The 26,554-nt window shown below is 43.0% G+C and overlaps 1 protein-coding gene across 7 annotated transcripts in view; it reads left to right on the forward strand.

Annotated features, from left to right (window-relative positions):
* FRMD4A (FERM domain containing 4A) overlaps positions 1–26,554 on the forward strand; it is a 695,719-nt gene that overhangs the window by 569,820 nt on the left and 99,345 nt on the right. For all 7 annotated transcript variants that reach the window (XM_055296556.2, XM_055296557.2, XM_055296555.2 and 4 more), the window contains 3 exons: positions 9,321–9,377; positions 10,317–10,339; positions 24,186–24,269. In XM_055296556.2, coding sequence (XP_055152531.1) covers positions 9,321–9,377; positions 10,317–10,339; positions 24,186–24,269 — 164 coding nt within the window. The remainder of the gene's footprint in view (positions 1–9,320; positions 9,378–10,316; positions 10,340–24,185; positions 24,270–26,554) is intronic.

Genomic DNA, 26,554 nt, shown 5'->3' on the forward strand with positions numbered 1-26,554 from the left:
TTATATAACATGTTATATAAATATTATACGTTATATAATATATATTTACTTTTATATATTTTTATATATATTATTTTATATATATTATTTACTTTTATATATTTTTTTGAGGCAGAGTCTTGCTCAGTCACCCAGGCTGGAGTGCAGTGACGCGATCTCAGCTCACTGCAACCTCTGCCTCCTGGGTTCAAGCAATTCTCTTGCCTCAGCCTCCCGAGTAGCTGGGAATACTATGGGCATGTGACACCGTATGCAGCTAATTTGGTTTTTCTGTGTGTTTTATTTTGTTTTGTTTCAAAGTGAAACAGGGTTTCACCAAGTTGCCCAGGCTGGTCTTGAACTCCAGGGCTCCAGTGATCCTCCTTCCTTGGCCTCCTAAAGTGCTGAGATTACAGGTGTGAGCCACCACACTCAGCTGGCAATGCACTCTTTAGGGACATTCATCACATTTCAATTATGCTTCGTTTAAAAGCACTAACCTCCCCCAGCAGTGATAACCAAAGAAACAGGACTGTGGTTGCCATCTGGAGATGGGCTGAAATATGCTTCTTTAGGCTGGAGGAGAAGTTGGTACCAGCATTTTTCTGAGTGGATTTTTAAGCTCATCTTCCATGACCTATCACTGTACTAGGCATATAGCCGATGCTCAGAAAATTATTTTCTAATTAATTACTTTCTAAGAGAGCAAGGATTTGTGTGTTTCCTGAGAAATCACCGAATTTTGTTGCCTACACTGCACTGAGAACAAATCATGACATAAAGGAAAAGGCTTAAAATTTCTGCTTTATGGGTGTTCTTGGGAGGATGCAGGTCTTGTCCAAATTGGTCTGGGAGCCTCTACTAGCCAGGCATGGTGGCTCATACCTATAATCCCAGCACTTTGGGAGGCCAAGGCACTTGACTTGAGGCCAGGAGTTTGAGATCAGCCTGGGCAACATAGCAAGACCCCAACCCTCCAAAAAAAAGTATTTAATTAGCCAGGCATGGTGGCACGCACTTGTAGTCCCAACTACTTGGGAAGCTGAGATGGGAGGATCACTTGAGCCCACGAGTTTGAGGCCGAAGTGAGCTAGGATGATACTAGGGCATTCCAGCCTGGATGATAGAGACCTCATCTCTTAAAAAAAAAAAAAAAAGTATTTTAAGTAATCATCCTTGGGCCACATTTGCAATTTAGGTCTAAATGCTATTACTCTTGTTGATATTGAAATAAACAGTCTTTATTCAATATCTTCAACATGCTTTGCTAATGATCAGATGACATCATCTCATCTGTAGGTGGGAGAACCAAGCCAAAGCCTAGAATCACATTCTAGAGGACAGCATAAATATCAGCCTCAGACTTACAGAGCTCTCATCCTTACCTCTTAGTTTGATTGATGCAGGTTTAAGGCATGCCCTTGTAGGACAGAGGGGGTATGAGAGAAGGACAGACAGGTACCTTCTTTTTCAACTTTCAAGAAACAAACTTACATGGATCTGTCGTCATGGCTGTGCCCATGACCTCTAAAAGAATGATTCCAGGTCAGGTGCAGTAGCTCACAGCTGCAATCCAACACTTTGGGAGGTCAAGGCAGGAGGATTACTCGAGCCCAGGAGTTCAAGACCATTCTGAGAAACATAGTGAGACCCCCATCTTTACAAAAAAGTTAAAATTAGCTAAGCACGGTGGTGTGTGCCTGTGGTCCCAGCTACCCAGGAGGCTGAGGCAGGAGGATCACTTGAGCCCAGGAGTTCAAGGCTGCAGTGAACTATGATGGTGCCACTGCACTCCATCCTGGGCAACAGAGCAAGACCCTGTCTTGACAAAAATAAATAAGAGTAAAAAATTTTTAAAATAGAAGTTAATAAAAGAGCGATTCCTTCAGATCCTGACATGGGCTGTCTACGGTGGGGTGGACAGCATGAGAAATCCCAATGCGGCAGAATTAGGGTTGCGGCTGAGCATGAGTGGCATTCACCTCTTGGATCATCAGACAAACATGAAGTGACTTGATGCTGAAAAACTGGCAGAGGACTAAGAATGAGGAATTGTGCAAGATCGCATCAGTCTCATCCTGCACCACAGCCCCTGTTTGCCCTGGGGGCAAATTTGCGTAGTTATGATGAGTTGTGCAATGAGGCATAGAGCCACAAGAAGTGAGCAAGTTGGGCTAAATATGGGTATTGTGTCCCACTTTAATGATATAATGGTGTATTAGTCCGAGGGACAGAACCGATAGGATATATATAGATATACAGAAAGAGACTTCTTATGAGGAGTTGGCTCACAAGATCATGGGTGCTGAGAGATCCCACAGTCTGCTGTCTGCAAGCTGGAGACCCAGGAAAGCCAGTGGTGTCAGTCCACTGGCTGAGTCCAAAGACCTGAGAACCAGGGAGCCAGTGGTATAAGTCCCAGTCCAAGGACAAGAGAAGATGAAATGTGATGTCCCAGCTCAAAAAGCAAGGGACAAAAAGAAAGAAAGAAAAACGAAAAAAGGGGCAAGGTCCTCCATCCTCCATCTTTTGTTCTATTCAAACCTTCCAGGTTTGGGTGATGTCCACCCATACTGGGGAGGGTGATCTATTGAGTCCACTGATTCAAATGCTGATCTCATCCAGAAACACCCTCGTAGACACATCCAGAAACTGTTCAATCTGGGCAACTCGGGGCCGGACACAGTGGCTCATGCCTGTAATCCCAGCACTTTGGGAGGCCGAGGAGGGTGGATTACTTGAGCCCAGGAGTTCTAGACCACCCTGGGCAACATGGTGAAACCCCATCTCTACTAAAAATACAAAAAGCTAGCCGGTTGTGGTGATGGGCACCTGTAATCCCAGCTACTCAGGAAACTGAGGCACGAGAATCGCTCGAACCCAGGAGGCAGAGGTTGCAGTCAGGCGAGATGGTGTCACTGCACTCCAGCCTGGATGACAGAGCAAGACCCTGTCTCAAAAATAAATAATCTGGGTAACGCTTGGCCTGTGAAGTTGACACATAAAATACACCACAGACATGGTGACCAGTACACACACACACACACACACACACACACACACACACACACACTACCCATCTCTTTTAAAACAAAATCTTAGTAAAGAGTCCTATAAATGCTAAGATATACTAAAGAACAAAGGCAAAACTGTGGAGTTCAGATTTTCTATAGCTACTCATCAGCAGAAATAAATAATATAGACCTAATACTTGTAGTGTGTTTTATAGTTTCCAAGTCACTTCTCCACTTATGCCTCACCAAACCCAGTAAAATAATTGGAAAGGAAATTGTTATCCCCATTTTACTGATAAGGAAAATCAAACTCAAGGTCGGATGGTTCAGTCCACATCCCCAAGGCATTAGGGGGTTAAGACCAGAATATGGGATTTTCAGGGGACAGTAGAAATAATCTTAAGGAGAATGGCGTGTCACTATCATCTTTAGATATTTGGTGGGTAAGAATAAACGTGGTGATAACTGGTGAGAATTCGTTAGGAAAACCCTTGGTGGCTTTCCTAACCCTACAAGTGGTTGCAAGTGGACTTTGCAAAGACTGTCCTTGTCAAAATCTTCTCAACCTACTATATGGTTGTCAATTACATTTTCTCATGGAATTATCTCATTCGTCTTACATGAGAGTTGGAATTCCTGCAATTCCGGACCATGGTGGGCTGCTTTTCATTAAGATTCTTGGTTAAATGTAAAGACCACCACCAAGTCCCTCTGAGCAAAGAGGCCCTCCGGCTCTCCGGACTCTTGGAGAACATCCGTAACACCTGCTATTTGGGGTTCCCATGGGCCACTTGTTAGAAACACTTGGAGATCCTCAGATGGAAATCTTTCTGAGAATATTGTTAGCCATGGTGTTGCTGATAAATGACCTGAGGCCTCTTCCTTCGGCAGTTCAGTCACCTGGGAAAAAACAACACGGCGTGGGAGGAAGTGGGGCAGCCCTTCCCACCCCTACTCAGAGCACGTACGCGCACACACACACACACATACCTGCAGACGGTCACGGTTTGTCTTTCCATACCATTTCTCAAAAGATCACAGGAAGCAGCATGCATTATTCAGTAGTAAGGAAAGCAGATGCCTAAAGTACACACCCAGTGGCCACAGTCACCAAAGGAGCTTACATTTCCTCCTGCCAGCATCGCCCTGGGCTTCTCTAGAGTCTCAAAGCAAAGTTATTCCATGCTCACCAGACAGCCCAAGATTCCCAGGCAAGATTCCAGCTCAGTCAACGACCCTGCAGAAACCCCTCCTCCAATGGCCGCAAGAGCACTGGGGGCTTCAGCACAGAGCTGTGGATTGCCTAAGCACGGAGGAATGTTACACCTCGGCCCCTGCATAAGGCAGATGGAAGCCACCCTCAAGCCTCTGGGAAGTGTCTTCTGCTCCTCCTTCTATGATCCCATTTTGTCCTTAGTTAAGGGTAAAGCCCAGAATCCCAGGAAACAAATGGGATTTTTGCACACTCTGTGTGGTCTCCTCCAGTGTAGTTCCTCTGCTTGAGCAGAAACCCATGAAAGAAGCCACCTCTGGCCAGTCACAGAGGCCCACGCCTATAATCCCAGCACTTTGGGAAGCCAAGGTGGGTGGACACTTGAGGTCAGGAGTTTGAGAGCAGCCTGGCCAACATGGTGAAACCCTGCTTCCACTAAAAATAAAAATATTGGCCAGGCATGGTGACGCACACCTGTAATCCTAGCTATTTGCGAGGCTGTGGCACAAGAATTGCTGGAACCCAGAAGGCAGAGGTTGCAGTGAGCCCAGGTTGCACCACTGCATTCCAACCTGGGTGACACAGGGAGATCCTGTCTCAAAAAAAAAAAAAAAAATGAAAAGCCACCTCTGGACCACTGGAGAAGTCAGATAAGGAAAAGGGAGGGTCATTTTCTTAACGTTATATGGGAGCACATTTCTGCTAGGAAGACCCCTGAAAACATCTAATAATTCCCCTGTGTGGAACTTGGCTTTCAGGGGTGTTTTGTTTTGTTTTTTGAGATGGAGTCTCACTCTGTCACCAGGCTGGAGTGCAGTGGTGCTATCTCGGCTCACTGCAACCTCTGCCTCCAGGGTTCAAGTGATTCTCCTGCCTCAGCCTCCTGAGTAGCTGGGATTACAGGCACGCACCACCATGCCCAGCTAATTTTTGTATTTTTAGTAGAGACGGGGTTTCACCATGTTGGCCAGGATGGTCTCAATCTCTTGACCTCATGATCTGCCCTCCTCGGCCTCCCAAAGTGCTGGGATTACAAGCTTAAACCACCGTGCCCGGCCAGCTTTCAGGTTTTGAAGTACCATGGGAAATTTTCAGAGTGAGCCGGAAGTCTAGAGCTCTGCTTCATCACGATGGAATCTTAAGGATAAAGCCACCTGGAAGGATGAGGTGTATAAGGGGGAAACAGTATCATGAACAAGTGACATTGGGGAATTGGGCAAAGACTGTCAGGATGTCTTCCCACCACCCTAGATTGGTTCTTATCCACACCCCTTCAGTCTTTGTGTTGAGTCCTATGAGAACATCCGATGAAATGATCCTTAAATTCAATGCGTGTTAAATAGGCGAGGTCAGAAATAATAATACAGCCCTTTCCATCAGATTTTGTAACCATGTGCAATGCCTGGGGCGCTTGATTCTTTAATCATTTTCCCTCCCACTGGCCACATTTCGACTCTTCCTGTTTTTGATAACTTCACTGGGAGATAGATGGTCAAGGTCAGACTTTTCACCCGAAAAGTCACCACAGTTAAAGGTACCAGTTCTCACTTACCCCGAGAACAACTATGGTGAGAGAGAAGTTGAATCAATCAGGTTAGATATTTGGTGGTGCATTTTTGGTAGCTTTCCTGTGGATAACAGTTACGTCACAGTTAATGTTCCCCAGTGATACTCTGCTGGAACCACATAGTGGGCTGTGTAAAATAGAATAAAAGACCTTCCTTTACTTTCCCCGCCTCCACGCAGGTATAGACATTTTCATTTAGCAAATGAATCAAATAGCAAACTAAAAGCTATGTTCGCACTTAAAAGTGTTATTTTCTGATGGTTGGTTTTGAGTTGCGCATCAGATAAGCCTCTCAGCAGATGTTAAATATTAGCCCGCAGTCGACCATTGGCTTTAACATAGGTGTAAATGTTTGACAGAAAAGCACATACAACAGTACACTAACAAGTGCACCCCAAGGCATTCAGGTGGGAATGGAAACCATCTATTGTGGAAACCCTGGACAGTGTTTCTGTGAAGCCATTTGTACACTGTTCAATGATTTACATTCTGATGGGACCTGCTAATCCCAGAACTGCAATTCCAAACATTCTTCTGCATCCCAGCACCGACAGCCTCTATCAATTCCAACCGCCATAAACTCTTTCAGCTGGTTGAACATAAGGAATTATTGTCCCCAATTCTTCCGTAGGCTCTCATGAGTTCTTTTAACCCATACTTCTAAGGTGGTTCCGGGGCAAATATTAGTATCCAACTTTGAAATTCCCAGTCCCAAAGAGCCTGAATGATATCTCTCCTTTGAAAGATCCAGGTGTGCTTGAATGCATTGTTTTAAATTGCAGGAGCCAATTCTGGACCTCTCGAAAAATAATTACAAAATCCATGAATCGGCCGGGCGTGGTGGCTCATGCCTGTAATTCCAGTACTTTGGGAGGCCGAGGTGGGTGGATCACCTGAGGTCAGAAGTTCGAGACCAGCCTGGCCAACATGGTGAAACCCCGTCTCTACTAAAAATACAAAAAAAATGAGCCAGGCATGGTGGTGGGCGCCTGTAATCTCAGCTACTCAGGAGGCTGAGGCAGGAGAATTGCTGGAACCCAGGAGACGGAGGTTGCAGTGAGCCGAGATCGCACCATTGCACTCCAGCCTGGACGACAACAGTGAGACTCCGTCTCAAAAAAAAAAAAAAAAAAAATCCTTGAATCAGAGTCTGGCTTGTAATGCAAGTGAATAGAAACTCTTGCTAAGCAAACTCAGATTATAAATATTGTTCTGAGAATACGTTGGCTGAAACTGAGTCTCTATTGATTTGGGTGGAAATGTAAGTCCTAAGGGAGGTCACACACTGGACAAGTAGTTGGGGGTCTGTTCCCGGCTCCTTAAGTGCCATTAAAGCCCTGTGGTTTTGCAAAGTCCCTTAATGTTTTTGGGTTCCATTCTCAGTAAAAGCACAGGGTCAAGCTGGCTGGTCTCTAAATCTCTTTTACCTCTAGCTCTCTGTCATCCAGTCAGCCACTATGGGATCTCGTGATATTAGGGAAAGAAAAATAAAGATGGATATTTGTGCTTAAGCTTGACACCAGACACAGGATATCAATTAAATTGTGTATCATTCTGGCATGCTGATGAACTCCGGGCTTCTCCTTGTCTTTAACGTGTGAGCTGTGTATAATGAGAGAGTGTTGTGCACTTAGAAGACTTAGAAGTTTATTAAGAAGGTAGGTCATGTCCTCATGGTTAGTGAGTTTGTTGTTGTTGGGTTTTGTTTGTTTGTTGGTTGGTTGGTTTGAGGCAGGGTCTCTCTGTCACCAGGCTGGAGTGTAGTGGCATGATTACAGCTCACTGTAGCCTCAACCTCCGCAGGCTCAGGGGACCCTCCCACCTCAGCCTCCCAAGTAGCTGGGACTACAGGCGTGCACCACCACTCCAGGCTAATTTTTGTATTTGTAGTAGAGATGGGGTTTCACCATGTTGGTCAGGCTGGTCTCGAACTCCTGGGCTGAAGTGATCCATCCGCCTTGGCCTCCCAAAGTGCGTGAGCCGTCATGCCCAGCTAGGTGTTTTTACCATACACACACACACACACACACGCACACACACACACAGAAATCTTTGGATGTGATAGATATGTTTATTACCTTGATTGTGGTAGTGGTATCATGGGTGTATGCATCTGTCCAAACTCATCAAATTGTTTATATTAAACACATGCAGTTTTTTGAGGTGTTTTAGTTATACTTCAATAAAGCTGTTTTGGCAGGGTGCGGTGGCTCATGCCTGTAATCATCCCGACACTTTGAGAAGCCAAGGCAGGTAGGTCACCTGAGGCTGGGAATTCCAGACCAGCCTGGCCAACCTGGTACCCCGTCTGTACTAAATAAAAAAAAACATTATCCAGGGGTGGTGGTGCATGCCTGTAGTCCCAGCTACTCGGGAGGCTGAAGCAGGAGGATCACTTGTACTCGGGAGGAGGAGGTTGCAGCGAACCAAGATCGCACCACTGCACTCCAGCTTGGGTGACACAGCGAGACTGTCTCAGAAAAAGAAAAAAGCTGTTTTAAAAGATATGAACTATATACATTTTGAAATATATATTTCAAAAATATAAAGAGAGAGAGAGAAAAGGAATTTTTTCAAAAACCAAGGAGAGGTTTAAGTGCTTTGAAGACCATGTCCCTAGATCACAATTAAGTATTTGGGGGAAGAACTAATAGGCAGAAACATTTTTAAACTCACACTGTGTAACGGTGCTGACCAACAGAACGTTCTACAATGCTAGAAATGTTCTGTATGTGAGCTGACAGCACGGCAGTCACTAGCGACACTGAACTATTGGGCACATGAAAGAAATGTGGCTGGTACCACCGAGGAACTATATCTTTACATTTTATTTGATTTTAAGGAGTCACAATCCCACTATAACATTCCTTTCAAAAAAAGCCTTTCAATAAAGCCTTCCTTTCAATAAAGTTCTGAAGTTTAGTTTTTAAAGAAAATGCATTTTGTTGTCAAGCATCGCTATTCCAGTGATTAATAATATTAACAAACAGGTTTGTAAAATGCTGGGGCCTAGTCTGCCTCTTAATTTCTCGAAAGATTTAAAGGTGAGGCCTTTGAGATAGTCGGGTAGGCCCAGGCCCTCTAGTCCATCCCAGCTAAGAGCAGTGAAAAGGATGTTGGGAGTGTTTAGGACTGAATAATTCAGGGCGTGGTCTCAGAGACTCAAGATGTTCTATGAATATTGGAGATTCTGAGCAATTCCTCAGAAAAGGAGGCATTTTTTTGTTTCTTTTTGAGCCAGGGTCTTGCCCCATTACCCAGGCTGGAGTGCAGTGGTGCTATCACAGCTCACTACAACCTCAACCTCCCAGGCTAACCTCAGCCTCCCACCTCAGCCTCCAAAACAGCTGAGTCTACAGATGTGCACCACCCTGCCTGGCTAATTTTTTAATTTTCTGTAGAGATGGCATCTCATTTTGTTGCCCAGGCTGGTCTCAAGCTCCTGGGCTCAAGTAATCCTTCTGAAGAAGAGCTGTCATTTAAAATAAAAGAAAGAAGTGCTGGTTAAATACCAAACTTGTCTTCCTTTGTTGCTTTTTCCTTTCAGGAGCTTATCGACGTTGACAGTGAAGTGGTGTTTGAATTAGCTTCCTATATTTTACAGGTAAGTTGTTTTTCTCCTCCTCTTTGTGTCCCACGGCCATACACAGAAGAAAGGAAATAAGACTTACCAGGCATAGCCAGTAGCTGTATCTACTCGCTATTTGTCGTCTTACCTTTTTTTAGCCACAAGCTGCATAGAGCTATTAGAGACACTGACGGAAACCATAGCAATAAACAGGGGCTTGTAGTATTTCAAAATGTTAAGACAGCAAATCCCTGTAAAGCAAAGTTGTGTGTTTAACCTGAGCCTGGGAGAAACTGAGATCATTTACTGACCCCATTTTCTTTGGGTTTGGTACTTCCACCCTGGAGAAAGCCAAGTGAATAGCTAGAGTTAGTGGCCAAAAAATCATGTTCTGCCCCCTAGAAAGACAAGGTAAAGCCCCTTAGGTTATGCAAAAAAAAAAAAGGTGTTATAGAATATTAGCTTAATAGTGGCAAGATGAGTTAAAATGATATCATTTCTTTATTCCTTCAATAAGTATTTATTGAGCAACTACTATGTTCAAGGCATTATACTGGATTCACTAAAGTTTCCCTGGTCCCTACCTCCAGAGTCTTCAGTATAATTGGGGACTAGCGTAAAATACAAACCAAAACAAAAAGTGACCCTAGAAATAGACAGTTCTGTCCAGATACATGTTCATATTTAGGATCTTTAAACTAGAACATGTCAGACCCAGGCTTAGAGGTGGAGATGTGCATTTTGTCATTATGAATCACTTTCTTTGTGTATAACTTTCTAGAGTTTAATTTCATATCTCATATTCAAATGGCAAAGGTATGCATTCTGTTTGAATTGTATTCCTGCAGCAAATAGGATGCAGGAAGCTGAACTCATCTCATTCAGTAGAGAAATTCTCATGATTACAGAATGTACTTTAGAGTCTCTAACGTTGGCTTAGTGTATTTTGCTGATGTTGAATTTTTTCTTCTACAGGAGGCAAAGGGAGATTTTTCTAGGTGAGTTTACAATTTTGTTGTTGTTGTTGTTTCAAATGTAAGCCCTTGCTTCTCTATTAAAAGAAACTGTTCAGGATGTCCTTTTTAGGTGGACAATTTATTCATGTTATATGTTAATGATGAGATCTAACTCTTAATTTGTCCATTGAAACAGGTAGATCAGGTGGAGAAAATATAGTAATAGCAAGGGAGATATTCTCCACTACATGCAAAGCCCAGAGATTACTGGAAAGCTGACATTAGGGCACAGCGTCACACATGACCATTGTCCTGAGGTTGGACAGGCTGCTCAAATGTCTCGTAGAGGCTGGAATCACCACTGTGGTGTAAATATGGTTGCAGATAACCTGTCAGTCCTGACAAGTATGTAGACATCTTTTTTTCTCTCAATGTAGTCCCCACCCCTCAAGGGACAAAATACTGTCTTACAGGAAAATTTCATTTGTGAAAATGTTACAACATAAAAATACCCCACCTCCGCTTTCCTTCTGTCTTAGGATGTTGTGTTGGAGAAGACATAAACAGACAACTACTGGGAATCTGTGAATGGTGTTAATAACTCTGTAAAACTGCAAACTTGTCATTTATTTCATTCATCACCGTGTGTTGATCAGTATGGCTGAAATTGCCCTGAAATCTCTTGCGATCATCACCAGACCCTGCACAGAGCGGAGGGTATAGCCAGCCACTAGCAGGACTATCTGCTCAAAGATAGACGTTATTCCTGGGATTCTGTTTGATCAAGCTCCTCTGAAAAAAAAAAAAAAAAAAAAAAGAGTAGCCCATTCTGGAGAATCAAGGTTTAGAGGCAAAAAGAGTGAACCACATGAACAGGAAAGGAAAGCATTGAGGCATAAGGTTCTGGCCCATCAACAGGAAATTAGCAAATTGGTATTAAAAAGAAACACAGATCGTACCTCTGCTCCATCTAAGAACCTGTCTGTTTCCCCATGCTTTGAGGGATTTCATCTGTAAATGCAGCAAAAACTACTTCTGTCGGTGGCCACCTGTACTTGGCTGTCTTTGTCACTGGTTTTTCAGGTCTCAACTGCTTTCTCCTTGCTCTCCGTGTACATTTCTCACGCTTTCTTTTTTACCATTATTATTTGTTAATTTTTTTCAGAGACAAGGTCTCCTTCTGTTACCCAGGCTGGAGTGCAGCAGTGCAGTCATGTCTCACTGTAACCTCCAACTCCTGTGCTCAAGTGATCCTCCTGCCTCAGCCTCCCAAGTTACTGGGACTACAGGCATGAGTCACTGCACCGGGCTAATTATTTTATTTTATTTTTTTTTTGTAGAGATGAGCTCTCACTATGTTGGCTGTTCTCAGTCAGACATCTCAGCAAAAGTAAAAAATTATTTTACAATCTAAAATAAGGATCGGCAAGCTTTTTTTGTTAAGGGCCAGATTGTCAGTATCTTGAGTTTTGCACACAGTACGATCTCTGTTGCAATTACACAACTCTTCCTAAGTGCAAAAGCAGCCCCATAGGATAAGTAAATGGATGAGCCTGATTGTGTTCCAATAAAACTTTATTTATGGATACAGAAATTTGAATTTCATGTAACTGTCCATGTATCACACAATATTCTTCTTCTTTTGATTTCTTTTTCCAATCAGTTAAAAGTGTAAAAGCCATCCTTAGTTGATGGATAATACATAAACAAGCAGAGGACTGGATTTGTCCAGGGGGTTGTAGTTGCTGACTCTGATCTCAAATGCCATCTCTTCAGCTCTGTTTGAATATTTGCATAAAGAGACCTCCAGGCCCCTTTATTTAAGTTTTCCAAGTTTTTGGTATAAAGCAGTGGTAGTCAAATTTTTAAATAGATAATGACTGTAACTAGCTGTGGCTGGAGACCCTGAACTTTGTAGGTGGCCAGTAACCATTTACTGAATTTGCTAAACATAATGTTTTCAGGTTATAGAAACTAAATCTTGTTACAATATTTATTTGTCACTTTTTGATGACATTAATTTGGCCTTGGAATTTGGGGTTTTGATAAGTGCCAGTCCATATCTACTTACAAAGGTTTCTGAAGTCCCATGAAAAAATGATTTAAAAACCACAAATCCAATGGATTCCAGTGTCTAGTCTACTTACTCACATTTTTCCCTCTACATTTCTTTCGCCAGCTCTGAACTCTGCTGTAAATGTTATTTATTTTGAGAGTACCCTGACAGGATGGAATGTGAACTGGGAATAGCATGATCTGGCCCCATGGATCATGGGAACATGTGGCCACATGGATTGCCAGGGAGAAGGAAGTGCAGGCTTGGCCTCCACAGTAATTCATGGCCCCCTAATGAGCTTCTGGAATGCCAGCTTGTTGGCTGAATTCAAAGAAACAAAGGATCCGGGTTGTGCTCCATTTGTCAAAGTGCTACTGCTATCTAGCAGTTTGTTTGTAAGCGCAGCTGTCCGGGAAGAGAAATCACTGTCAGGAGAGGGGAGAGGTCAGACACCTTATCCAAAAGGTCAGTTTATCTCACAGCCTAAAACCTACACCATGGACAGTGGGGGTGATTTGTTACATGGGAGTCTCTGATAAACACCCTTTTTCTGTAGCAGGCCCATGCTAGTAAAGCCATCTTTAGAGGTCCAGAGAAACTAGTACACTTGAGTGGCCTAAAATTTTGGAGTAAGAGAAGTAATTCTAAATTCCTTCCCATCTGCTTCTGGGAAGATACCCAACACATAGAAATTGACCACATTCGGTTCAGTGGCTAAACATTAGGTATTTTAGATGTCCCATTCTCATAACTTATGTAATTTATATAAATAAATTTATTTATGATTTATTATAGAAAGTTGTTTTTGCTATTGATGCAGGATTTTTTGCTCCTTAGTTCAACTAAAATCCAGCTTCTTGTCTCACGACCAGGAAAAATTAGGCACATGGACACACTGAAGGGGGAGGAGAGTGGATTATTAAGCGAAAAGAAGGCTCTCAGCAAAAAAGAGAGGGTCCTGCCAACAGGCTCCCACCTCACAGATTGAATATCAGTCTCCTCCCCTGCATAAGGCATGAACTCTTGCTGGCTCCACCCCCTTCTCCCAGTGCACATGTGAACCCGGTCCCTTGCAGGCACGCCCGGGCAAGACCCTGTGCAGGTTTCCTTATCTACATCTGCCTGCCTCCTGCATCTGTCACTATTATTAAATGCGTAACTATATAACCTCAGTTTTATTTAAAGGAATGGCTTTGACTTCCATACTGTAGATATGTTTTCCTGAACAACATTAATAAAATACCAGCTTAGAACACACAGAACCCTCGAGAAGGCTTTTCTAGATACAACACAGGGTCCAGGGCTGAACTCTAAGATCTTCTAAAATCTGGAGGATCCAATAACCTTTTAAATGAATGGCCACCCACAAAAGATAAACTAACTCTTTCACAGCCTGAGAGGTCCTGAATCTATAACTTCCCAAAAGGCTATTTTCTTTAGGATACTATTATCCTAGATATTTACATTTCAGGGACTATATCCAAATTACATTTATGTGGAACGAGTATTAATCCATAAATTATGGGAGCAGTTTCCTTGAGGTCCAAGAGAAAAGGGGATTGCTTTTACAAAAGAGAAGTCAAGGGCCGGGTGTGGTGGCTCATGCCTGTAATCCCAGCACTTTGGGAGGCCAAGGCAGGTGACTCACCTAAGGTCAGGAGTTCAAGACCAGCCTGGCCAACATGGTGAAACCCTGTCTCTACTAAAAATACAAAAATTAGCCAGGTGTGGTGGCATGTGCCTGTAATCCCAGCTACTCGGGAGGCTGAGGCAGGAGAATTGATTGAACCTGGTAGGCGGAGGCTCCTGTGAGCTGAGATCACGCCATTACACTCCAGCCTGGGTGACAAGAGCAAAACTCCCTCTCAAAAAAAAAAAGACGAAGTCAAAAGTGCTGATACACCTTAATGGAAAGAGAACTATATAAAGACAACTGTGAACCGTAGCTACTCTTCCTCATGAAACTCACTTGCTCTTCCGTTTCTTCTTGTGGGCTCTCTGTTTTGCTCAGCAGATGCCTGAAGGCTTATTCTTACATAACTCTCTTTTCTTTCCCATTAACAAAATAGCTCACTTCCTTGTCTTGTTGGACTTTACGCTGAAATGTCAGGTTTAGCGTGCTGAGAGAAAATGACTGTAATATAGATAGATAGTTCGTATCGCCTGCCATAGAAGAGATACAGACCACACATGTTCATGTTCTACCAAATGGAGGACAAATTTGTACAATACCTCTAAAGGTTTAGGAAATAGTCTTATCTAAAAATAACATTTTTTCACTTTTATTGTTTTCCTTAGCACAGCATGTAGTAATCTCATTTCATTTCCTGATGTATATACATGTAAAACAAAAAACCTCATGTCTGTCGACAATCAGGAAGTCAGTAGAGTCAGCATTTCTGTTTAAAAACAATTCAGTAGCCTCCAAGCTATTAACAAAGGCAGCTGTGGGCCAAATATTTGGAAGACAAGAACCGATGCAGTTTAAAAACAAAAAATGGTCTTTCGATGATCGCTGTTGACCATTGGCCAACTAACTAACACACATTATCTATGATTCTTACGTACTTTATTCGCCGTAAACACTGCAGGGTTTTGAGAATGGAGCACTGATGTTTTCTATTTCAAAGCTTTTTTTAAAACTCTTGGGTTATGATAGAAAAACTAATATTCTCTTCCTTAAAATGTTCAGTGCAGAGAATACCTCATTTAATCGACTGATAGGACATCCAATTTTCTAGTTGTATTCTAATTTAATTTAACAGAAGTCTTATTGCAACACTGTACTAAGGGAGATATCACATACAAAAACCTGATTTTTTGGTTTTTGTCTCTAAGGGACCTTAACTGAAAACCTTATCAGCCAATCTCCTTACCCTGATTTTGAGAATCACTTCACCTCTGCCAGCCCTTCTGATCTTTCTAAAAATGTGCTGCAAATTTTCTTAAAATAATAACTTTAAGCAAAGCATGGTGGCTCACGTCTTTAATCCCAGCACTTTGGGAGGCCGAGGCGGATGGATTGCTTGAGCCCAGGAGTTCGAGACCAGCCAGGGCAACATGACAAAACCCCGTCTCCACTAAAAATACAAAAACAATTAGTCAGGCATGGTGGTGTGTGCCTGTGGTCCCAGCTACTTGGGAGGCTGAGATGGGAGGATTGCTTGATCCCAGGAGGCAGAGGCTGCCGCTGCAGTGAGCCGAGATTGCACCACTGCACTCCAGCCTGAGTAACAGAGCGAGACCCTGTCTCAAAAAATAAAATAAAAAATAACGTTTAGCATCTTGCAATATTGAAGTGCTTTTAAAATGCTTTGCGCTAAACAATGCAAATCACAAATGCCAAAATCACACTACCTTTGAAATAAAGAATCGTCCATACATTAACAGAGACAAGTAAAAAACATCTGTTCTATAGAATTTTTTGTTAACAAGATTTATTGAAACCAGATCAGTAAAGCTGTGTTACTCTGGACCGTCTTCTGGGACCGGGAAATATTTTTGTTTCCAAGGACTGGATATACTGATGCTAATCACTGAAACAGGATTCTCCCAGCATGAGATTTATTAAGACCAGAAAGCAAACAGCACCTGGAAAAGACAGATAGTAAGGAAATTCCATGTAAAATTCTTGGGCCACGTTTTGCCTACCTGGCTCTGTTCAGCAGAACCCATCACATGCTTAAGAGGCGATGGAAGGGACCCTGTGTCTACAGGCTCACCATTCCAAATAAACACAACCACCGAAGGAAGAGAACTCAGGTTTTGACTGAATACTTGGGGGCCAGTTTATATGACATCTGTACAAGATGAAATGCCAGTCCAAGTGGGAGAGTGTCAGCTTATCAGAGCTTAGTGAGTGGCGGCTAAGAAATCTTAGTGTATACCTGCGGTGTCGTTCTGCAAGTCACTAATTCTGTTTCTTTAAAACAAAAAATGAAAAACAGCTTGCTTTTAGAAATAGAACAATGCATCACCCAATCAATGGAAACAAATTGTAGCAGTCCCTCATTAACAAGGAAAATTGATTTTCACCTCCATTTTAGAAGAGGAGTTGGAGTATTTATTTGTGCTGAAAAATTCCCATTAACTTCCACAAACCACATGTTATTAGGTGCCCAGGAGAGCAGTTAGAGGCAAAAATGTAAAGACCTTTTAGTATTTTGTCTTCTATAAACCATGGGATGGTGTGCTCACTAGTGTGGAAAGAAACTTTTATGACCCAAAAAGAGTGCCTTCTTGGTTTTTTCTTTCTTTCTTTGAAATCTGTTCTGCCTTTATAAAGAGCCATGTGTGAATTAATATAAACTGAACTCAACTTACTGGTATCTGAAAATTCCAGGTTTGCAAGTCTTTTCTGCCAGGCCAGAGGGTGCCTTTTGGGAAGTCATAGGTTAAAGGAAGAGCTTTAGATGATCAACAGGAAAAGAACACGAAGAACTAATTTTATTCTAAAAGACTTTTTTTAGTAATATAAACATTTATATCGATTGCGATCTTTAAGAAGATGACAAAGTCATTTTCTTGCCAGCTACAACATGAAGACTTGGTGAATCTGAAGCAGCAGTCTGTAAATCACAATTCCTAGTATACCAATATCATTTCCTTGCACTTACATAAGCGATTTTACTACTACAGCTCTAGCTGTAGCTCTAGCAAGCTCGGTTTCAAATCGTTATTAGATCATTTGGGGCATATTTCCCTACAATTTTTAAATTGGCCACTTGAAAATAAACAGCTGGCATTGATCATATGGTACGAGAAATAGACTTGCTGAGACTTTTAGATAATTACTGAAAAAATACTCAGTTATGTCTGAAATAGTTAACATTTGGAATATAACTTATGTAACTTAACAGTAACTTTAATATCTATCTAAACTTGCAAATTTCCCTGTTGGAAACATCCTAGAAAAAAAAAAAAGTTAATCTGTTAAACTTGAAACACACCTAACAGCCCAAAGAAGAGTTTTTGTGGGAAGAATTGAAATTAATATAATTCTCATATACCATTTATATACTGTTTTACACACACACACACACGCCGCATGCACACACGAAAGAATTGTGTGTGGCGTTTTCCCATGATTTAAAAATGACTTTAAGGGCCATGAGTAATTGAAGAGCAGATGGAATCTTTCACACCAGCAAGAGCTTTTGAAAGGAACAGAATCTGTGAAAATTTGAAGCAAAATGTTCAAGTGGAAAAGTTATAAATTGTTACAGAAAGCTTTGTTTTGTGCACAAAAGTCTATTTGAGCTTTCAAGTGTGTAATTCACATTTTCAAAGCATAAAAAAGTATTTGGAAAGGGATAGGGTGGATTTTTCTTTTTGCAGGATGATATTCTTCAAGTTCTATGTGAATTGCTTAGAAGCCAAGTAAGGAGGAAATTTTGTATTATGACAGCTTACTTCTTTTGTTAAGCATTTATTTAACATATTAAAATATCATATTTTCAGTTATACCTGTGAACAGCAAAACATTTCATGGTACTGTGTCAGTTTTTCAGAGTGGAAATTCTGAAACTAAAGAGTGATACTGAGAAATACAGAAAATTAATCAATCGTTTCTTCTTGGGCTTTTGAGAAAATTATTTGCCTGAAATTGCAGACTTATGAAACAATTTTTAAACTTGTTTTTAATTTTACATGTTTACACCTAACATAAATTAGAAATTCATAAATCTTTCGTTTCACCCCAGAAAACCAGACTCAGTAATCAAGGAAGAAATCCTTGCTTGTATAACTTAACAATTAGCGACAGAAATAAAGGCACTGCCAGGCACAGTGGCTCACGCCTATAATCTCAGCACTTTGGGAGGCCAAGGCAGGAGGACTGCTTGAGCCCAGGAGTTCAAGATGAGCCTAGGCAACATAGTGAGACCTCATCTCTACAAAATATTTAAAAAATTAACCAGGTGCAGTGATAAGCACCTGTAGTCCCAGCTGCTTGGAGGCTAAGGCAGGTGGTTCACTTGAGCCTGGGAGGTGGAGGCTGCAGTGAGCCATGATCTCAAAACTGCACTCTAGCCTGGGCAACAAAGCGAGACCCTGTCTCAAAAAAAAAAAAAATAGAAAGGTACATATTTCATAAATGTGTTTGCAATGTTGCCCCCCACAAACAGATGGTAAATTCATGTGACATGTCTATGATACATGCCCAGAATTCAGAATCCCATGCTGGAAAAACCTCTTGGGGCCTCCAGGTGATTCCCTTTGTCTGCGAATGGTCACACACTGTGGCAGGAGAAGCTTCTCAGACAGATGGGACCCAAACCAATGGTGGAAGACCCCTGCCATATTTCTTTCCAACACACCTGGGGAAAAAAGCATATGATTGGGCGGAGATAGGCAGGTGCTCTCTTTTCTTTGTTATAACCAACTTCACCTTGGTTTACCAAAAAAAGGAGGAGGAAGGAAGGAAAGGGAAATGAAAGAGTGTTTCCTGCATGATTTCTTAAAGATCAGTAAAGAATAAAAGTCTATAACTTCCCTCATTAATCTGTCTCAGTTTTCTAGGTCCACTGTATGATCGAATAAAGGAACACGGAGCCACATATGGGTAACTGGAACTTTAGGGTCTCAATGTTTACGAATTCAGAACTTGGCAGGATTTAGGCAGGTAATTCAGGGTTTGTACCACACCCTGGGTAGGGCCTAGGGCAGCACCTGGAATTAAACACATCAACACCTCCCGCACAGAACATGGATATGCCCAGCAAGTGGGCGCAAATAGAAAGATCCATCATTGCCTCATGCAAAAAGATGAAGTTTGCAGCTAGATGGGTTAAGAAATGTTTCTTAAAGCTTTTTGAATTTTGGAATTGTGATAATGGATTAAGGACCTGCAATACTCTACTTATGAAATATCCCACTCCTGAGAACTTGACCTTCATGATCTGCTCATAAAATATGGAGGAGTTAGGCCAATGCTAGCATTATATTACTGTTTCTGAATTGCAGGCTGTTCCTTTCTGTTACGATAGTATCACATTCTGGATTTTGTGCTCTGCTGTTTTTGTACAGGTGCAGACAGAAACAACTGGTTTTAGGAAGAATTCTTTCATGCTAAGCCTATTCTATTCGCCCCAAGTTTCTCCCACAAATTACATACATCTCATTTGACCCAAGGGGACTTTCTTGAAAAAGTTATTTCCAAGTTTTTTAAAGAAAAGCAAACACATTGTGGATTTTGCTCATCCTTCCCTCTCAGGTTTAATTTTTCTCCCTTCACTTTGTGGTATCATGGTTAAATTTGTTGTTGTTCATTGTGGCAAATTCTCTATTTGATATATTGCTAGAAATGTTTGTTTTTCCCCAGTAGATCATTCTAACTTTCCTTGTTTTATGAGGAATATAGGCTGTAGAAGACGGGCACATCATCTCAAAAAAAAAAAAAAAAAACACCACTAAATCGAAGACCAATACAGCATTGATACCACTTTTATCCTGGCAACATTAATAACTGCTGGAGAGTTTTTAATAAAAGCTGATTAATATTAAAGATAAGAAGACTTGAATGTTATTCTCAGTTTAGCAACTGACTTTTCAAGAGACCTTTTTGCATTTTTCTTTTTCTTTTCTATTCTTTTGGTTTTTGAGACAGGGTCTCCCTCTGTTGCCCAGGCTGGAGAACAGTGGCATGATCATGGCTCACTGTAATGTCAAACTCCTGGGCTCAAGCAGTCCTCCCACTTTAGCCTCCCAAATAGCTGGGACTACAAGTGCAAATCACTACACCTGGCTATTTTTTATATTTTTATTTTTAAAGAGATGGAGTCTCGCCATGTGGCCCAGGCTAGTCTCAAACTCCTGGACTCAAGCAGTCCTCCCACCTTGGCCTCCCAAAGTGCTGGGATTACAAGCATGAGCCACCATATCCAGCTGTTTTTTGCATTTTTCTAAAAATGGAATGCAGCCACAGTGAACTGTCTTAAGGTGTTTTATAAGTTGGCATTTATCATATGTCATGAACTCTGGGGAAAGTGTTAAAGTGGAAGACATTGAGGGAGGAAGCTGTGAACTTCTAGAACATCCGTTAGGCCACAGCCTTGCAAGCTCTGGAGGTAGACTGACCAAGTTTCCCATTAGGGGAGCTTTCTGATTTTCAGCCACAGAGTTTGGCCGGATTGACAGGGCTAGACACCCTTAAGTTATTGCAGATGTTTATAAACAGCAGAAAAGCAAACAGAACATTTCTATAGATTTGTCCTCGGGGAAGGATGAAGGGCCATGGATCCCTTCCAGAATATAATGGATTCGGACGGGCTTCACGCCTTGGTGATTTCTTGTTAGTTTTTTTTGTGTGTAACCTTGCCCTGGAGCAGGGCTAGAGAACCCACTGCAGGCTTCGGCGAGGAAATCAAACCTGTGGCTGTCATCAGGGCAACTTGTTTGCCAACAAGCAAGGGTTTGGTGGGTAAAATGATCCCTTCCTCCTGGAGTTCCTTCCTTCCCCAAATATACTTTAGATGTGATGGGTGTGAGTAAAACCCAAACTCAAGTTTCAGCTCCTTCAGGGAGCCACTAATTGCCTTTCTCATGGTTTCATCCAATAAAGTTGATCTAAGAAAAGTGCCTTTCACATTGAAGCCAGCCCTCTGTGTGCCGATGGACCAATAAATCAAATCCCGTTTCTCAGGGAACTTACCGTGAAGCAGGGAGAGAAGATCCGGAAATTCATCATTGTGAGCCCTCGAGTGTTTGGTGAATTGAATACTTGCTGAAACTATGCCTTTATAGCATGTGTGTAAAAATTACCAACCGTACTTGGGATTGGAATTGAATTTTCCTGAACACTGTAGGAGTTTACCCGTTTGAAAATCACCAGGGGCTGCCCTGCTGTCTGCCTCCTGGATCAAACCCAGGAGAGGCTGAACCCTCTTAGCCTGGCATTAAAGTTTCACAGCTCTCTGCCTGATCTGCCCTTTTCAGTGTATTGCCCCTGACATTCCACTTACTCTGATGGATTTCTTCAGTTCATGTGGCTTCCATGTCTCTCCGTGTTCCTTCCACTCGGGAAAAAAGTGATATTCCTATCCTTTTCTTCATGCACAGCCTCCCCCAAAGCCAGTCTTACGTCAGAGCCCAAGGGGGCCGTTATTTCCTCTGAGCTTTCGTGTCTGCTGTTTGGATTGACATGATCACACATCACCCGTGTGGTCAGTGAGCTTTGTAGGTGCTCCTCTCGCCTTCCCAGCTAAATCGTGGGCACCTTCTGGTTAAGGACCATATCTCATCATTTTTTATATCCTCTGCAATTCTTTCCACATAATAGCAGGGGCTTCATAAACACCTTCAGCTTATTGATTATCAATTGATCTGTCCTGGCCTTACCATTTAGATTCTAACAGTTCAAGTACTTGGATGGATTGATTCAAACAGTTACACTTTGAGCTTTTCCCTCTAGCTGGTCGTATGAAGCCAGGATTCACCAACACCACTGGTCATCGTCATTGTCTTTCTTTCTCTCTTTCTCCTTCTTTCTTTCTTCCTTCCTTCCTTCCTTCCTTCCTTCCTTCCTTCCTTCCTTCCTTCCTTCCTTCCTTTCCTTTCCTTTTCTTCTCTTTCTCTCTCTCCTTCTCTCTTTCTCTCTCTCTCTCTTTCTCTCTCTCTCTTTCTTTCTCTTTCCCTTTTCTTTTCTTTTCTTTCTTGATAGGGTCTCCCTCTGCCACCCAGGCTGGAGTGCAGTGTTGCAATCACAACTTACTGCAACCTCATCCTGGGTAACTAGGACTACAGGCATGCATCACTGTGCATGGCTAATTTTTGTATTTTTTGTAGAGACAGGATCCCACTATGTTGCCCAAGCTGATCTTGAACTCCTGGACTGAAGTGATCCTCCCACTTCGGCCTCCCCAGATCCTGGGATTATAGGCATGAGCCACCACGCCTGGCCTCATTCTTTCTTAGGGCAACAGAAAAATGCTTTTTCTGGGAGCACTCTAATGTCACCAAACCTCCGTGTGTTTCCTTATCATCACACACACAGATGTAATGTATTGGTGTATTGGTGTGGTTTTGCCCAGTGGCACTGGGCATCCAATGGTGATGCTGATCATTGCATTGCCCTTGGCTGTATTTCTTGCCGGGGACACAGGGAACAATGCATCCTCCAGTTAGCAGCATGGGTGCTGGAGTGTCCACCATCCAAGCACCTCAGGAACTCCCCTCTATGGCTGCGGTATTCCTTCCTTCCTTCAGAGTTATACCTTGTTTCATTGCTTTTTGGCAACAAAAAACATTGCTAAAAATGAAAAACATTGCTAAAAATGAAACAGTTATACCTGTTTCATTCCTTTTTAGATGGCACTGCCCAGTGTCCTGGTGGCCAGTATTTGCCTTGGTTAGTATAAGCAACCTTGAAGCTGCTAACATAGCCCAAGTCAGAACTGCGAATCAAAGGCAGGACTCTCCCACCTGTGCCTTTGCAACCCTGGCTAAGCTTTCCAAGGCTCTTTGGTGGACCAGGATAGGGAAATGCTCTTTCAGTATGAAAACTGTCCCAAAGTGGCTGCCATTTGTTGCTCTGGAGGTAGTAGGTGGGTGCAGACGCCACAGATGATCCGGCCTAGAGGGGATGCAGACCTGCTGAGTGTCTAGGGAGGAGTCAGGCACCTGAAGAAGGCTGCTTAAGCTAGGGGAGTTTAAAGCATCTTCCAGACCTAAGCACGTGTGAGTCTATGGGGAAAAGAATTTCTGGTTTCAGGACTAGATGCATAAAACTGCCTGATGGTACAGGTTGAGTCTCCCTCATCCCAAATGCTTGGGAGCAGAAGTGTTTCAGATTTCTTTCAGGCTTTGGAATATTTGTGTTATATACCAACTGGCTGAGCATCCTCAAATCTGAAAATCCAACATCCAAAGTGCTCCAATAAGCATTGCCTTTGAGCGTCATGTTGGCACTCAAAAAGTTTTAGATTCTGGCACATTTCTGGTTTGGGATTTTGGGATATGGGATGCTCAGCCTGGCCCAGACAATGCAGTTCACACTTTCTAAGTAGTTTCTGAGCCTCCTCAAAAGCAAAAGTTACAGGTTGAGTCTCCCTAATCTGAAAATCCGAAATCCAACATGCTCCAAACTCAGAAACTTTTGGAGTGCCGACATGACGCTCAAAGGAAAGGCTCACGGGAGCACTTCGGATTTCAGATGCTCGGGTTTTGTGGGGCTCAACCAGTAAGTGTATAAATGCAAACAGTCAAACATCTGAAACAAATCTGCAGTCTGAAAACACTTTTGCTCCCAAGCATTTCAGATAAAGGAGACTCCATCAGTATGTATTTGTCATATTTCAGAAAACAGTTTCCAGCATGTGGTCAACGTAAGCCATGAAAACCAGCTTTGTGTATGAGCAGCGCAAATGCTCTTAGGGAGACAGCGGCGCCATTGCCCATTCTCGGAGCTTTGTGAGACTAACGGCGGGGTTCTGGGGAGCTTCTCCTAAGATCCTGCCCTGGGGGACCCCTGGGGACCCTTCTTCTCCCCAAATTCCTGCTGAGGGCTGCTCAGGGGCGTTCACTCTGTGCCCCTCTGTGAGAGCAGGGTTTGGGAAGACGCCCCTGGCCATCTGAAGGTGTTTTGCCCTGCTTTCTGCACGGTGAAAGGCAGTTACTGGGCTTGGTGTGTTCTGCCTTCGTTTACATCTGTATTAGGGAAATAAAAAGAGAGCGCCCCTTCCTCCCACTGCTTTTTATTAACAGGGAAGCAGATGTGGGGTCTCTCAGACAAGGCAGCGGCCCACATGGTATAAGAGAGTGCGACTATTTTCTCAGAGGGTGAGTGCGACTATTTTCTCAGAGGGTGAGTGCATTTCTGGGCATTCTCTCTTTCAGCAATGAAGTTGTGAGGAGTGACTTGAAGAAGCTGCCAGCCCTTCCCACCCAAGCCCTGAAGGAGCACCCTTCCCTGGCCTACTGGTAAGACCCCTGGAGTCTTCCCCAGGAGCGAGTCCCTCTCGGGGTGCGAGGGGACACAGGACAACCGAATATACCCTCCCTCCACCAGCTGCCTCATGCCAGCCTGGACTTGCAGCTGTATTAAGTACCCTGTGTCTTCATGAAACCATTTTCTGCATTTATTTATTTATTTATTTAACAATTAATTTTTTTTTTTTTTTTTTTGAGATGGATCTCGCTTTGTCACCCAGGCTGGAGTGCAGTGGCATGATCTCAGCTCATTGCAACCTCTGCCTCAAGTGATTCTCCTGCCTCAGCCTCCTGAGTAGCTGGGATTACAGGCACGCACCACCACACCTGGCTAATTTTTGTATTTTTAGTAGAGACGGGGTTTCACCATGTTGGCCAGGCTGGTCTCAAACTCCTGACCTCACCCAAGTGATCCACCCGCCTCCACCTCCCAAAGTGCTGGGATTATAGGGGTGAGCTACCACGCCTGGCCCGTTTTCTGCATTTGCTTAAGTGAAGCATTGTGCGTGAGACCTCTCCTTTTTTGTTTTTTCTTCTTCTTTTTTTTTAATTTTCAAAAAGAATACCTTCTAAAATTTCACTTTGGAAGCTTTGCCGCCTTCGAGAGCCTTTCACGTGCTGCTAGAGTTTCATTTGGGAACACCTGTCATTTGATGACAGCATGTGTGAGGTTTTGAGACGTGGGAGAACCACAGGGTTTTCTTCTTTCAGAAGAGAGAGATTGATTCTTTTATTTTCCCTCGATGTTTCATATCTCCTGATTTAGCCACTATGTAACATTATGCTGTAGCTCATCTGTCGGGCCCTAAATGACTGATTCTGAATGACTCAAGCATTTGAAAGGCTCCCAGATTGTGGTCTGGGCCACAGTTGGGCAGAGCTTGCATTCCTGGATAATGTTTTGAAATCCTACTGGGTTCCTAAGCCCTGGCCACTGACCTTTAATAACTGTAATACCTCTTCTCTGATGTTCCTTCTGATCACCTAACAGAAATCATTGCAACTCCTTTTATTTAAAAGCAAAACAAAAAGCACAGACCAAGTTGATTCTAATAAACTACAACACGTGACTTGTGTAAGTGCTTTTGATGACAACTTCTGAACTGTATGGATTATGGGCATTTCATCTTGTCTGGACACTTATCCAGACAGTGATCTAGTTGTTCATGGATCCGTGTGGCTGGGGTAGGGTACGTCTTGAGGCAGGGTTCATTAGCAGCATTAAACTCTGGCTCATAATCCCGGCACTTTGGGAGGCCGAGACGGGCAGATCACAAGGTCAGGAGACCGAGACCATCCTGGCCAACATGATGAAACCCCGTCTCTACTAAAAATACAAAAAAAAATTAGCTGGACGTGGTGTCGCGTGCCTGGTGTCCCAGCTACTCGAGAGGCTGAGGCAGGAGAATCACTTGAACTCGGGAGTTGGAGGTTGCAGGGAACAAAGATTGTGCCACTGCACTCCAGCCTGGCGACAGAGCAAGACTCCATCTCAAAACAAACAAACAAATAAACAACTCTGGCTCATAAATCACATCTCTCTGAGAGACCACATCACTAGGGAGCTGGTCCCGAGGCCCGAGGCTGTGAGCTCCCTTCCGTGTCTGGCGTCCCTAATTTCATCTCTCTGAGCCGTTTTATTGCCACTCCTCTTTTGGAAACATAGATGTAAATAAATAATGGCTTTCTCTAATTATAACCTGCCCCCAAAGAGCAAAATCTGTTAACTTGCAGGGATTTTGCATGCATCAGCTTCCAAATGTCGAGACTTGCAATCCGAACCCGCAAAAATGATGGTCCCGTTTCCTTGTTCATGGACCCTATTACCCACCTCCCTAATTCCTTGTGCCACTGGGCCTCATCCCTCTGTAGCCTCCTGGCTGTTCACCTCCAAAAATCCAATGGTCAAGGCCCTGGGGGTGTGAGAAGGTAACTAGAGAGGACCAGGGAGGAATCTCTTTGCCTCTGAGACCTGTCCTGTTGTGGGTCTCTCAGTCATCCCTTCATTCACTCCTTTCCAAACCTTAGAACACTGCTATGCTCACCTGAGAGTTTTGAATTTCTTCTCACCTCCCTGTGTCTCTGGATTTTTCCTTCACCATCTCCATTATCTGCTCTGTACTCACACATGATTACGAACCCAGAGGCACCTTGCCCTTCACACACACTCTCTCTGTCTCTTCTGCCTATGAGCATCTTCACCTATAGCTGGCTTGGCAGAACATCCCATCATGACCAGGCCAGCACTTTCCCTGAGCCTCCTTCAGACCCGTAAG

The sequence above is a fragment of the Symphalangus syndactylus genome, chromosome 10 (assembly GCF_028878055.3).
Source record: "Symphalangus syndactylus isolate Jambi chromosome 10, NHGRI_mSymSyn1-v2.1_pri, whole genome shotgun sequence".
NCBI classification, from domain to species: Eukaryota; Metazoa; Chordata; class Mammalia; order Primates; family Hylobatidae; genus Symphalangus; species Symphalangus syndactylus.